The sequence below is a fragment of the Salvelinus alpinus genome, chromosome 31 (assembly GCF_045679555.1).
Source record: "Salvelinus alpinus chromosome 31, SLU_Salpinus.1, whole genome shotgun sequence".
In the NCBI taxonomy this organism is placed as follows: Eukaryota; Metazoa; Chordata; class Actinopteri; order Salmoniformes; family Salmonidae; genus Salvelinus; species Salvelinus alpinus.
Window position 1 is genome coordinate 13,148,620 of NC_092116.1, and position 14,757 is coordinate 13,163,376.

The following is a 14,757-nucleotide window of genomic DNA, read 5'->3' on the forward strand; positions in this document are numbered from 1 at the left end:
ATAAAGTAAATCTCCTATATCCCTATGCTGTTCATAACGTAGTCAAATGTCCATGGTATCGCATCTGGACAAGTATACAAAAGCTCTTGTTTGTATTTTCCTAGGATTGGAAGCCCATGTCGAGACTTACCAGTGACTGCTAAAGTGACTCGTCAGTGTGGCCTAGTGATGGTTTGTTTGCGAACAAACAACTCTTTTTGAACTGATTTTATGGGTGATTGGAACCGAATGGCATCGATGATAGAGCCGTTCATTTGGCACCCTAATTTGCACACTGGTAGGCTACTACTGCATTTTGGCGATAATCTGCAGGTACATTTTGAAAATGTTGAATCCTTACTGCAGGAACAATAGGTAGTGGAGAGAGCCTCATTCTGGTCCAAAATATGATAACAGATTTGAATAGTTTTTAAAGCTAATGATACTTTATATGGTGTTTTAAAAGATATTGATATAGGTCTATTGATTTAAGCAAAGTGTTGACAATGGAGGGGTCAGCTGCTACTTTCTGTGTAGCAAAGCCCATGTTAACCTGCTTCATTATTCTATTTTACCTGATGGTCTATTCATGCCCACCTAACTTTGTGCACCCCCACTTTTACAAAATCTGACAGGGGTTCAAAGGGTTTCCTTTCCCTAAGTGTCCACAGCAGCAGAGGCAATGAAATACATCATTTGAAGAACAAACATCATTCATACATTTTCAGTGATTTTAATTGTAAAGTTATGTCTTTCTACTCAATACCACAACTCATTGTACTAATCTGGGATGTACAGTGGTTAAAGGATTCAGTAATTTAGCTGTGTATTTCGGATGGAATCAAGGCATTAGATTGTCCCAGAGGCCACCAAAATAGAGACCCCACCCCCAATGTAACTAAAAGGGAATTACTTAATATTCTCCTGCTTCCTACATTCTCATGATTACCTTATTGACTGCAAAGGTTGTTACAGTGTAACTACATGTAAAGTTAAATAATGTATTCATTGCCATTAATTTGCTTCCTGAGTAGGTATATTATAATTGCCAGTGCATCCTTTGTAACATTGTAGTTTAAATAACATTTGATTGAATATATCCCGTTGGGCAGGCTATAACATGGAAATAAACTACTGAAAATAATCTGTACTTAATGGCATGGTGTGCCTTGTTACAATTGTTGCTATCAGGTCCTAGCCTATTTACTTCACTAGATCAAGATGGTATCATCCTTGGTATTACCTGTGGATTTGATTTGTAGTCACACCCCGTAGTTACATGTAACAAGGTTATTTGGTTGGTGTTATTAACATGGTAAATCACAGGTGACTTTCAAACACGTACTTACAAAACAGTTACATAGTGGAACAGAAATGTGTAATATAATTAACTTTCAGCAAGTGGGTATGTAATTACATTTGAATACCTATGTTTGTTTCTACAGTTATTACTGTGTAGTTACGTAGTAATACCGACTATCTTAGTCATACAAGTGTGACTGAATTTATGAATGGAAATATGAATGTTACCCATTTGGAAATAGTTATGTGCAAATACAAATGAAGGCAATTTTTGTTAGGCTTAACTCAAAGTTAAATATTGTTGCATTTAGTGTAGGCTACCAGCAAACTGAACAGTATTGCAAAATGTTTGTCCTGTTTTAACTGTGTTGTCAATCATTTTTCAGCAGCGTGGTAACATTGCCTCTTAGTTCATAATGAATATGATTATTATTGACAGTGGGGACCAGATCCTAGATTAGTACTGGGTAAACGATTTGAACGAAACCTTCTATACATATTTACCCATTTGTAGAAGTGCTCAGAAAATGAATGAATGGCAAGACTGTAAAGAGATAAAGGTGCTCAAATTTGACCCATTTTGCGTACCCCATCATTTTCCGTACCTATCACCTTCATCACTGGAAAAGATAAACGGTTGAGACTGATATCATATAAAAGCTTACAAACAGTGTTGTCAAACTATTTTATAAATTCTGGAAGAATGTTTTTTACTTTTTTTTTTAATGAAAATAAATGTTTTAACCTCTTGGACATTAGGTAAAAATGTAGATTTCTGCTTTAACGTGCCCAAAATGGATCATTTATTATGAGAGAGCTATAAACAATTACTAGTAATGCTGCATACTCCAAGAAATACTAAAATGTCACCTTTCTGGTAAAAATAGTTATAAATTACTGAAGTGTACTCACTTTTGAGGACACAAGCTCAAGTACATAGAACAAATATAACAAAATCAAAGTTTTTTTCCTATTCAACAGAAGTGGGTTAATAGGGCTTGAAATGACTGAAATGCTTTCTAAATATAGTAACAATCAAATTATAAACTGCTTACTAAGGATTTCACATTTCGCATAACTGTAAAATAATTAAATATATTACTTAGAGACAATATTGGCACTATCTCATATAACTGTCAACAGCGAATGTTTACTAAACGTCCACTGAGCATCACAGAGACCCAATTTGAATCTATGCAGACTCGTTACAACTTTAGTGGTAAGCACAAAGGGATTTTGTCTGTTTGTGATGAAGAGAACATGGTATTAGTTGAATTCTATGAAATTATTTTGTATTCTTTCATGTGGAGAGCTCTAAATCCAGCTGAGAATACCACAGCGAGATGAAACTGCTATTGTTGCATGTGCTAGATTCTCCCGTTTCATATGTGCTATTTCAATCGCAGCTTTGAGTTTGAAAGACATCGGAAATCATGCCTTTGACTGGTTAGGCCGGAAAATGGGACACTTCGCTCCCTATGCAAAATGTGGCATCTGAAACATAACATTTCAAATTTACTCAGGCGGAGAGAAGAGAGATGGGGCTTTCTTGCACTATAAGACGCGGAACTCTACGACGTTCACAGAGCGCTTTATACACACAAATGTTAGTCGGGACCAGTCCAGAACCGCTCCAGAACCGCCCCAAATAGGGTACTTAATGTCTTTAACGTCAATTATTTAAAAAGGCGTGAACTTTTTTTATCTGAATATGTTGTAGTTTAGTCCCTATTTTTTTTGCTGATGAATGTACTAAAATGGAAATTAAATTGTGAATTTAAACTTTCAAATGGTACACAAAGATGGTTGGAGGTCCACACATCAGAGAATGTAGATTTGAATGGAAAAATCTGTTTTAAATTATACTGTAAATCCTCTATAGGAAACTTACTGAAAACATAGGAATATAGATAGAACTTAAATGGTCATGTCCATTTTATTGACATTCAATGGTGAGTGAACCGGCGGTCATCTTTGTGGTAGTAATTAAAAGTTAAAATGTCAATTAAATGTCAATGGTGTACCAGCTAAATTGCAGTGGTCTGAAGGGATAGGTCCATTCTATTAATTATATTATTGAAATGACACCCATCCTGTATTCAAGAGCATGTTGTATCTCAACCGATGGCGGACACAGCACAACCTCAGATTTGAAAAAGGGTTCAAACTACAACATATGCGGATATGAAAACAAATATGAGTTTACTAGTTTTAAGATAATTAACATATTCGTTGAAAAATGAAAATGTATTTTTTGGGGGCAAAGAAAATATACAATTGTTTGACAATACTGTTTGTAAGCTTTTAAATGATATCAAACTCAAATGTTTATCTTTTCCAGTGACGAAGACCATGGATGTCTCATGATATGATGGGGTCAACTTAGCACCTTTTATCTCCTGAATCTTTTAGCAAACACGCATGGAAAGTTTGGATTTAATCAAAGGGCGTGCTATCAAAAAGTGATTGAATTCAAATGGTTTACCCTACTCCTACTCGAAGATGCTTGATTAATACAGGTCCTGGTTTAAATTACATATACTGCACATCTCTGTTGTGACGCATAAAAAAACGGTCAATCTTACCTGCACGAGGAGCCTTCTTTGTGGTCTTAGCGGTTATTACTTTTTTCTCAGAGTATGACTGAGAGGCCAGTTTGGTACGAGTTGTATACTTGTTTTATGGGGCAGTGACCTTATTTAGCAACATACTTTTTCCTCACTTAAGGTAACCCCATTGTCCTTCAAGTCCTTCAAGGTCAAGCAAATATTTCACAAAAAACATTGATGTAGACACCGAGATACTGTAGCTTTTTACCTTACACTGTTTTCATTCAAGTATTTATATACAGTGCATTCAGAAAGTATGCAGACCCCTCGACTTTTTCCACATTTCATTACGTTACAGCTTTATTATAAAATTGATTTAATTAATGTTTCCCCTCATCAATCTACACACAATACCCCATAATGATAAGCGAAAACAGGTGTTTTGAAATTTTTGCAAATGTATTATTTAATTTGTAAAAATTTATAAAAACATAATTCTTCTACTTTGCGAGGCATTGAAAAACCTCCCTGGTTTTTGTGATTGAATCTGTGTTTAAAATTCACTGCTCGACTGAGGGACCTTAAATTATTGTATGAGTGGGGTACAGAGATGAGGTAGTCATTCAAAAATCATGTTAAACATTGTTGTTGCACACACAGTGAGTCCATGCAACTCATTACTCCTGAACTTATTTAGGCTTGCCATAACAAAGGGGTTGAATAATCATTGACTCAAGACATTTCAGCTTTTTATTTAATACTTTGACATTATGTGATATTGTGTGTAGGCCAGTGACACATCTCCATTTAATTCATTTTAAATTCAGGCTGTTACACAACAATGTGTAAAAAGTCAAGGGGTGTGAATACTTTCTGAAGGCACTGTATGTTTTTTAAAGGGGGTAACCCAGGTCATGCATGATAATGCACTGTTTGGTTTATAGTACATAAATTACATGTTTGCATTTTAAATATGACTCATGGATGGATACAACAGCAATATGTATTTTTGTTGATTCTCATTCGGGCAATAAATAACTTGATTTAGTGTTTATAGTTATTGCAGCTATAGTATATGCTCATCAAGGGGTGTAATATAAGATATGCATTTTGGCTTGGTGTTGAACTTCCCATATAAATCAAAACTTGAGAGTAAATTCTTCGTCTAAGCACGAGGTAGGATAGAGATTATGAAGACTGACGAGTGAGAACTATCCACCACTGAAATGAAAAGGGAGTTTACCATGCCAAGTGGATGACCAAGTAGTGTCATCGTTGGCCATGCGTGACCTGCAACTCATTATGTGACTTGTAATCAACATTTTTATTCCCGTACTTATTTATCCTTGGCATAACAAATGGGATCAATACTTATTGACTGTTGGAATTATTTATTATTATTATTATTATTAATTATTATTAATTATTAATTATACAGTGAATTAATTATTCACTGTACCCTGCAATTATGCATGTGACTAATAAATGAATAAGTCAGCGGCATCATGACCTTTACCCAGTACCAGGATATTTTTGCCAAAAACCTGGTTCCCTCTGCCAGGAGGCTAAAACGTGGCTGCAATTGCACAGTGACCCCAAGCAAGCGCACATCAAAATCCAAATTGTTAATTTACCACACATTCAATATTTTTCAATGGCCATCTCAGTATCCGGACTTGGACCCCATTGAAAACCTGTGGTTTGAATTAAAAAGGGCAGTCCATGAGCACAGACCAAAGGATAAACAGGATCTGGAAATATTCTGTATGGAGGAATGGTCTAAGATCCCTCCCAATGTGTTCTTCAATATCATAAAATATTTTAGAAAAAGCCTCTGTGCCATTATCCTATCAAGGGGAGGGCCCACAAAGTGTTGGAAATAAAATTGCCAATTTGTAGGGTTACCTACCCCACACAGTGTCAGATAGGCTTTTTTTGCCTTCAATAATCTTTGTAGAAGAGGCAATAGGCTACTGGCTGATGTAGACATCTACTGAGTTGGTATTTAACCCCGAAATACTATTCTTAATTAAATAGTGTATGTGGGAGTGATTCAAGCAGGCATGACATGGTAACATCATATTTAGCATGTTCCCATCAGATAACATTGAGGATCGGGTTGCACTTTGTTGCTGCTCATATTGTATGAATGCATAGGCTCATTCCACCCTAATGAAAACGTATTTGGGAGAAACTGCTGAGCTACCTGAACTAATTATAGGTGGTGACGTACAGTACATTTACTCCAATCGTTTTCATACCCATATAGGCCTAGCTACCCACGTTTTTAAACAGGTGTTGTATATGATAACCCAAATCCTGTTGACTAGTAAACCTTGGAAGCTTGGAAAAGTAGCACTCCCGTGGAGTAAATTAGTTATGTTTATAAAATATAGCTGTCGAAGTGTGTTTTGAGGGGTTTGAAGCGTTAGCATTCAAAGCAATACATTACTTTTTCGATTTATGCATGTAGTGGATTTCTGTCTGAACAAATGTGTGTTCAATCATGGAGCTTGTGGCAATCACGCTTTACAACCCCATGATATGCAAACGAGCGGTTGGACGCATATCCAAATTTGTGAAACAGTTTGCCGTACCTGATTACTGATGGATCCTGGAACGTATTCAGAGTGAGAAGCAGTGCAGCGAGAGATTGAATGGTGATACTAGTTTCTTAGTGCCAACTGATTGCAGTATCATCCGATGGAAAAAGCAGGGTCACAGACTAGTGTACTGACTGCTTGGCATACTGAAGTTATTTGACTTGGCAACTCCTCTAACCAGTTCAGGGAAATACATTGACACTCTCACAATGTTATATCACACATGCAGCGAGAGGTCTAACCACCAAACTGGTCACTAAGCATAATCATGGTATTTGGGATGATATCACAAAGTCATGCCTTTGGATTATATCATTTATTTCATGTCAGGAATCCTGTAGGACAGGCTTCACAGCTTCTGTGAGTGCAGGCTTTTGTTTCAGCCCTACTGTAACACACCAAATAATCCACCTGTTATTCCACCTGGGGTGAGTGTTGGTGTTCGGCTGGAACAAGCCTGCACATCAGGTAGCTCTGCTGGAGCCTGAGGTGGTTGGAGGCCCCTGCTGTTGGATCTATGAAGCCGAATATACGCAAGGCATCTCTAAGCACACTTTGATCTAACCACACACACACACAAACAGCCGCCAGGTGCATTGTGGGGGATAACGTTGTTTTGTGTTAGACTGCTATTTATTTAGATTTCCCGCCGTGCCCCTTGAGAAAGACAGTGTTTTCATGCTGTTTTGATACTGAAGACAGCAGGTGTTTGGAAGCCTAATTGTCGAACAGTCAACTCTACTGTTCTTAATATCTCAATACTTGTCAGCCATGAAGAGGTTATCACTGTCAGGTAAGCTGAAGGTGTTTGACACTAAAGTGCCTGAAATTCAAATGCAACTGATAAGCTAGTCAACTAGCAAGTTTGTTAGCAGCTAGCTAGATTTCAGGGCCGTAACCAGGGTTTGAGTTTTAGTGAGGTCTGTAAGGGGGGAAAATGAGTTGAAGCTCGTTTCTATACAGTACAAAATTTAAGAAGCGATTTGGAGAACAGCAAAAACATACAAAAATGACCCCAGCCATTATCACCTTGGCTGCTGTAGGTTCATTCACCTCATTCGATCTGCAGACACAGGCTATTGGCTATACAATTGTAATGTTATACCCTTGAAAGGGGGTAAATATAAGAAATGATTCACACTGAAGCATCAGCGACTGTTCAGTCAGTTTTAATAATGAAGTGCATAAAATTGTCAAACCTTTACATAGACTTCTTCTCAATTAGTGTTCACATTTGTATTCCTAGGCATTACTAATCAAGCTCCGCACAAACAACATCAATGGAGCACACAGATGATTGTATTATCACATTCACATGATTTATTCGAATATTACTTATGATTCTGTATTAATCAGTGTTTTCCATTAGCGTCAGCTAATCAGCCGGTTGAACACTAATTTTCAGCCGGCTACTTTTTCCCCTTCATATTAACTAGGTATACTTTTCATTTGAAAAGTTTCAATTCGCTAGTCCGTCGAGCCATCTCCTGCTAGAATGAACAAAATGCATATTCTAGTGATATATTGATAGGATAGGTGCCTGTCAGTCACAAAGGGAGGGATGACCGTGTAACGCAGACTGTGGTCTGTCCCGCCTCCCAGTACAATGTTTGTGTGTTGTGGACAGATTGCTGCTTGTGAATTTGCACGTCTCATGTAATGTAAGTGGTAACGATGAGTCGAAATCCTGTAGGGAATCAACTAAATGTATAAAAAATGTATTCAATTGCCCATATTTATCATAAGACATGAACAGAATGCATCAGTGATTCTTATTTCCTGCAACTTTCTGAAGAGGCAATGAGAATGCCCGTCTGTGTGTGTGCATAGCACGTGTCTGCCACTTGGCACTGTGTGCCATTAGCGATGATGCTAATTAAAACAGTATTCTGGTAGATGGAAAGACTTTCCCAAAAATCTTCTCAATGAAATGTTAAATACAAAGTAACCTATGCTTACCTGGCAGAATGATGTCATAATTATTTTCATCATTCCAGTGTTTAATCTTGAATTTTTCACTCTACTATTTACGTGCGCTACAAAAACACAGCTAAACAACAGCCTATTGCTAGGTGGCACATTAATTAAAGGGTAACTACACCCAAAAATACAAATGTTGTGGACTAAGAACAGGGATGGGCAACTAGTGGCCTGAGGGCCCCCCTTTTGAAGGCCCTCAGATTCAATTCCCCCCCACCTTTTAAATGTTAAATGTTTAAAGTTCTCTTACTTAGAAAGTTGTCCTGGTCATACATGTATAGGCCTAGACTATATCCAACTAACAATACACTGAATTACTAAATGTTCAGTAATTTTACATTTCAAGTCACGTCTTTCTGCACAATACCTCAACAAATGTTTCCAATCTGGGAGGTAAAGAGGTGCTGTGAGAAGGTGTAGTTGGAGGTGGAGCCGTTTTAGAGAGTGGTGAAATTGCGCTGCTAAAAAGGCAAATACGGGATGAAAATCTGGGGGATGCAGGCGACACATTGCAAAAAAATTACTGTTCATGATTCCATTCGTTTGCAAAGAGGCAGGCGTGAATCAATGGATACATATCATGAATTTATACGTCCAAAAATGTATGTAGCAACTGCTGTTTTCCCCTTTAAGGGACTGAAATGGAATTGATGAGCAAGTAGTCTGTTAGCTAATGTACTTGCTAGTTAATATTTAGCAAGGAAACATTTGCATGGCACCATCGAGGTAGTTTATTTTAACCAAAACATACAAATCACCTTTCCAACACTGTTTTATTTGTAAAAAAAATTAAAATATATATATTTATTCTAAAATCAAAGACAAAAGGTATACGATGATGAATCTGGATGAGGGTTTGTGAAGAGAGAACACTAGATATTGCTTTTGCTTGGATCAATACTATCCATTACAACTGAAGGGTAAGCTATCCTTGTAGCGCCATGTTCCCTAGAACTCATCTGAACTGAATCAGGGACCTTTTTTACATTTGCTCAAACGAGGCTAGCCAAATTATTTACAGTACCTTTTTTGTTTTTCCCATATATTATATATGTTTCCACTGTCTTTGCATCTTGTCTTTTTAATGAGTGCATTGATAGTCAACATGGGATACCCACCATCACACACACACACACACACACACACACACACACACACACACACACACACACACACACACACACACACACACACACACACACACACACACACACTTCCTCCTCCTCCTATCTCCATCCACCTTATTTTCCTCTTTGTTTTAACCAGATAGACCGTGGAAAAACAGTTAATTAAAACCGTCAGGACCCATCTAGGCCCTTTGGCACTGGCGGAATGCTAAAATAACAGCAAAACAACACTGATGAAAAAGTTAGCTGTCTGAGACTGAGTCCGTAATGAAGTGGTTTAATTGAAGTGGATTTAACCGGCATCATTGCAGTGAGTTTGGAAGCCTCATCTAAAGGGAGTTCTCTTAAAACTGAACAAGTACCTTTCAAAAGCCTGCCACTATAAAGTATCACCAGGCTCCTCTGAATACAAGAGGAGTTGGCAACCTAGTGTAGGTTTTCAACGGAGTCTGTCTGGTACTTTTTTTGATTGAACCCGGTCCAGCCCCTTACTCATCCATATGTATTTTCAGATGTGTTCCTCAGTGGCTTTCTTTTCCTACTTACGCTCACACTTCTTTTAGTAGAGGGAGCATGTTAATGATTGTGATCACAAGACTTCTAAAGCATGTAATGTGCTTAATGTAATGAGTTAATTCCAAGTAACACTCATATTAGTAGCTGCGTTCATATTATTTTCATAGTGAGACGTGAATATGAAAATTGAGAAATACTTTCAGATAAAACAAATTTTACGCACACACACACACACACACACACACACACACACACACACACACACACACACACACACACACACACACACACACACACACACACACACAGAGATGTAGAGTGAAAGCGACACTTATGTCCATGGTGATTGGCTGTCTAGATTTCTCATTGTCCCTTGTCAGTAGCAGCAGCCCCTGTCATTCTGGTGACTAGCCTCATGTATTTTTCTGACAGTTTCGGTAAAATAAAAAAACTAAATAAAAAGGACACTGCTGAAGACGACAACTGAGGAATCAGTGACCGGGTGTCCCCTCGAATCCTTCATCTTTGTTCATGTTGCCAGCGATCTTTCTTTCTTTTCATCTAGTTTTTTTGTCAATTTTTGGGGGGAATGTCTCCAACTAGTTAGGTCCTGTTCAAAGTATATGAAATGGAAAATCTAATGGAATGTTTCTTATTGGACAAATACAGGTTGTCCCTCTCTGTTTCAGTCTGTTTTCTTCTGTTTGGTGCATAACGAACATGGCCCTTGCCTGGTAGCATGTTGACATTACACTTTCTTCACTGTGCAGCACCCAGTTCAGGGACCTACATTTCAGGCTTCAAATTTCCTGTATCAATCGTATCCTGCCTGAGATCTTATTTTTCTTATTTTTCTCCCCCAGTAGAAAAATGATTAACTCATATGCAAGGTCTCTGTATTACCACATAATGGGATGCCATTCCACATGACCTCATGCACAGGCCTTAAACCCTATCTACAAAACTAATGAGTTATGGTCTAGACCAGTTGCCCTCACTAGACCACCATTGTTTGGGTTCAGCACAGGCTCTGCATTATCCTCAATACAGCCCATGTACATACAGTTGTAGTCGGAAGTTTACATACACTTAGGTTGGAGTCATTAAAACTCATTTTTCAACCACTCCACAAATGTCTTATTAACAAGCTATAGTTTTGGCAAGTTAGTTAGGACATCTAATTTGTGCATGACACAAGTAATTTTTCCAACAATTGTTTACAGGCAGATTATTTCACTTGTAATTCACTGTATCACAATTCCAGTGGGTCAGAAGTTAACATACACTAAGTTGACTGTGCCTTTAAACAGCTTGGGAAATTCCAGAAAATGACATCATGGCTTTAGAAGCTTGATAGGCTAATTGACATCATTTGAGTTGGAGGTTGGAGGTGTACCTGTGGATGTATTTTAAGGCCTACCTTCAAACTCAGTGCCTCTTTGCTTGACCTCATGGGGACAATCTAAAGAAATCAGCCCTCAGAAAATATTATTGTAGACCTCCACAAGTCTGGTTCATCCTTGGGAGCAATTTCCAAACGCCTGAAGTTACCACGTTCATCTGTACAAACAATAGTACACAAGTATAAACACCATGGGACCACGCAGCCGTCATACCACTCAGGAAGGAGATGCGTTCTGTCTTCTAGAAATGAACATACTTTGCTGCGAAAAGTGCAAATCAATCCCAGAACAACAGCAAAGGACCTTGTGAAGATGCTGGAGGAAACAGGTACAAAGGTATCTATATCCACAGTAAAACGAGTCCTATATCGACATAACCTGAAAGGCCGCTCAGCAAGGAAGAAGCCACTGCTCCAAAACCGCCACAAAAAAGCCAGACTATGGTTTGCAACTGCACATGGGGACAAAGATCGTACTTTTTGGAGAAATCTGGTCTGTTGAAACAAAAATAGAACTGTTTGGCCATAATGACCATTGTTATGTTTGGAGGAAAAAGGGGGAGGCTTGCAAGCCGAAGAACATCATCCCAACCGTGACGCACGGGGGTGGCAGCATCATGTTGTGGGGGTCCTTTCTTGCAGGAGGAACTGGTGAACTTCACAAACTAGATGGCATCACAAGGAAGGAAAATTATGTGGATATATTGAAGCAACATCTCACGACATCAGTCAGGAAGTTAAAGCTTGGTCGCAAATGGGTCTTCCAAATAAATAATGACCCCAAGCGTACTTCCAAAGTTGTGGCAAAATGGCTTAAGGACAACAAAGTCAAGGTATTGGAGTGGCCATCACAAAGCCCTGACCTCAATCCTATAGAAAATGTGTGGGCAGAACTGAAAAAGCGTGTGCGAACAAGGAGGCCTACAAACCTGACTCAGTTATACCGGCTCTGTCAGGAGGAATGGGCCAAAATTCACCTGACTTACTGTGGTAAGCTAGTGGAAGGCTACCAGAAACATTTGACCTATGTTAAACAATTGAAAGGCAATGCTATTTAAACTTCTGACTTCAACTGTACATTTACAGATTGTTGCCAACAGCTACAAAGTAGGAGGTATAGCCACAGACAAAACACCAACTTTTTATGTAGGCACATTTTTTACTGTCATAGATTCAAGATGGTAGCATTATTTTATGGGGAGTTCAATGTGGTTTTCAGGGAGTTTTAATGTGCTTGGGCAATTTTAGTGTGCTTGGGCAATTCCAGTCCTCGGGGGCCTGATTGGTGTCACAGTTAAGCCCCAGCTAACACACCTGACTCCAATAATCACCTAATCATGATCTTCAGTTTAGAATGCAATTTGATTAATCAGCAATGGAGTTGCCCACCCCTGTGACTAGGGTATACAACTACTGAAACGTACAGTACAATGACCTATAACCCTATATTAATGCCCTCTACAAATTCCCTTTGTATGGAATGGGTCACTCTTGATGGGCTGCACCCCTCTCCGTTTTTAAACTCCAATATCTGTCCCCGAAATCGGATTATTCTTCATCTAGTTTGGATTTTGGGAGAGATTACGAGTTCCTGCTACATTTGAGCTGAAAATGTCATGCAACAGAGGAATGCAGATTATCAAGAAAGAGAGAGCGCAACCAGAGGAGATGGCATGGATGGGAATTGAGATTGAGTACAGGAAGGATGGAAGTACGGAGTAAAGCCATTCTGGTTTGCCTGGTTGTGTGTTCTGCTCTCTAAACTATGATTGCTCTTTCACCTTTAGAAGTCAGTCGAGCCAATTTTGTCTTTGGAAACCGACATGGTTTCAGACATTTAAAAAATGTAGATTAAGAGCAGCATAACGGCGTAATCTGCAACAATAATACGATTTTAGAAGGTATAAACATTGTCTGTGCTCTTTGGATTAAATAGACCTAGATTATAATTTGGTATTATATTTTGTAATAGCAGATACAGTAGAATAAATGATAATACAGCATTTAATATTCACTAAATCTGTTTTAACCTTGATATTTTTAATGAAGCATTTGATCCTGATATTCTTCTGAATCCTATCAAACTATACATCATCAAATGGTGAATAGCAGAGGATATGCGTATGATATTCACTAACTTGTCACAATTGACATGCTATCTTTGTTTGACAAGTCCTAATCAACACACAGTATTTCCTGTTCATGACCAACCCGTTGTATGCTAACAGGCAATAACTTCATCCTGATGTCATCCGCCAGTGTCACAAGTTCACTAGTGACTGCACTCCCATGCACTTACCACAGGTCAAATGGTCACTACGACTCCATGCTGCTCAATACAGTTGCATGGGAGGCCATTTTGTTTTCTGCTGATGGGAAAAGGCAGCTAGACCTCAATGGCCGTTTGTGACGCACTGTACTACACATTCTCCGCCGCCGACAAATCTCAAACTGTGAAGATACTGCTCACACCCACAGGAAAGGAAAAATGTCGCACTCTTTTCCGGTTGCAATTATCATCAGCTGTCCAAAAATCCACTCAGACTGACTGGAATCATTTTTGGTGGTGAGAAGGTACTATACTCTCTGTGGGAGTAACTGGGGCTGGTTGACACAACATGGTCAAACAACAGTCAGTCCAAAAGTATCTGTTATAGTGTTGTACGGTTGAGCACTCCCTAACACTGTCATGTTATGCAACTAGCTGTATCTCAATTAAGGCACCCCCCCCGCACCTCTGATTCAGGGGTTGGGTTAAATGCTGAAGACACATTTCAGTTGAAGGCATTCAGTTGTACAACTGACTAGGTATCCCCCTTTCCCTTTCATTGGCTGACAGTTAGAAGAATACGTGACTCGTAGCCTGAGAGGCTGCTCAAGTCTTTACTGTACAAACTAAAAGGTTGTCTTATTTCACAAAACATTGCCTTGTAGGGAATATTCCTTGACACTTTGTCTTTGTACACCAGATAAGATTCACAACTTGAATTAAACTATTCATTTAGTACTTTTTATAACTTAAACACATTGCTCTCTCTCTCTCTTTCTCTTTTGCACGTTCTTTTCAGGATAGGCTTTGAGAACCGTGAAACCGGACCATAACAGGACTGCAGTGCAGCGGAAGGAACCTAACAGACGGAGCGCTCGCTTTGGGCTCACCAGGGAAGGCCTGACCCCTCCATTGGGCGGATCGACAGCCAGGCGGAGGGGCCATGTGGTCTGCACGCCTGCTCCTCTTCGCCAGCCTGTTTGCGCCAGCAGCTCTGGGTAAGCCCGGGACGCCGTTGCCCCATTTCATG

General features: G+C 39.0%; 1 protein-coding gene across 9 annotated transcripts in view; it reads left to right on the forward strand.

The window, feature by feature from the left end:
• The window catches only part of LOC139561888 (adhesion G protein-coupled receptor L3-like), a 336,416-nt gene that overhangs the window by 98,312 nt on the left and 223,347 nt on the right, over positions 1-14,757 (forward strand). For all 9 annotated transcript variants that reach the window (XM_071379279.1, XM_071379281.1, XM_071379283.1 and 6 more), the window contains one exon: positions 14,527-14,725. In XM_071379279.1, the coding sequence (XP_071235380.1) occupies positions 14,671-14,725 (55 nt within the window). In that variant the 5' untranslated portion in view covers positions 14,527-14,670. The remainder of the gene's footprint in view (positions 1-14,526; positions 14,726-14,757) is intronic.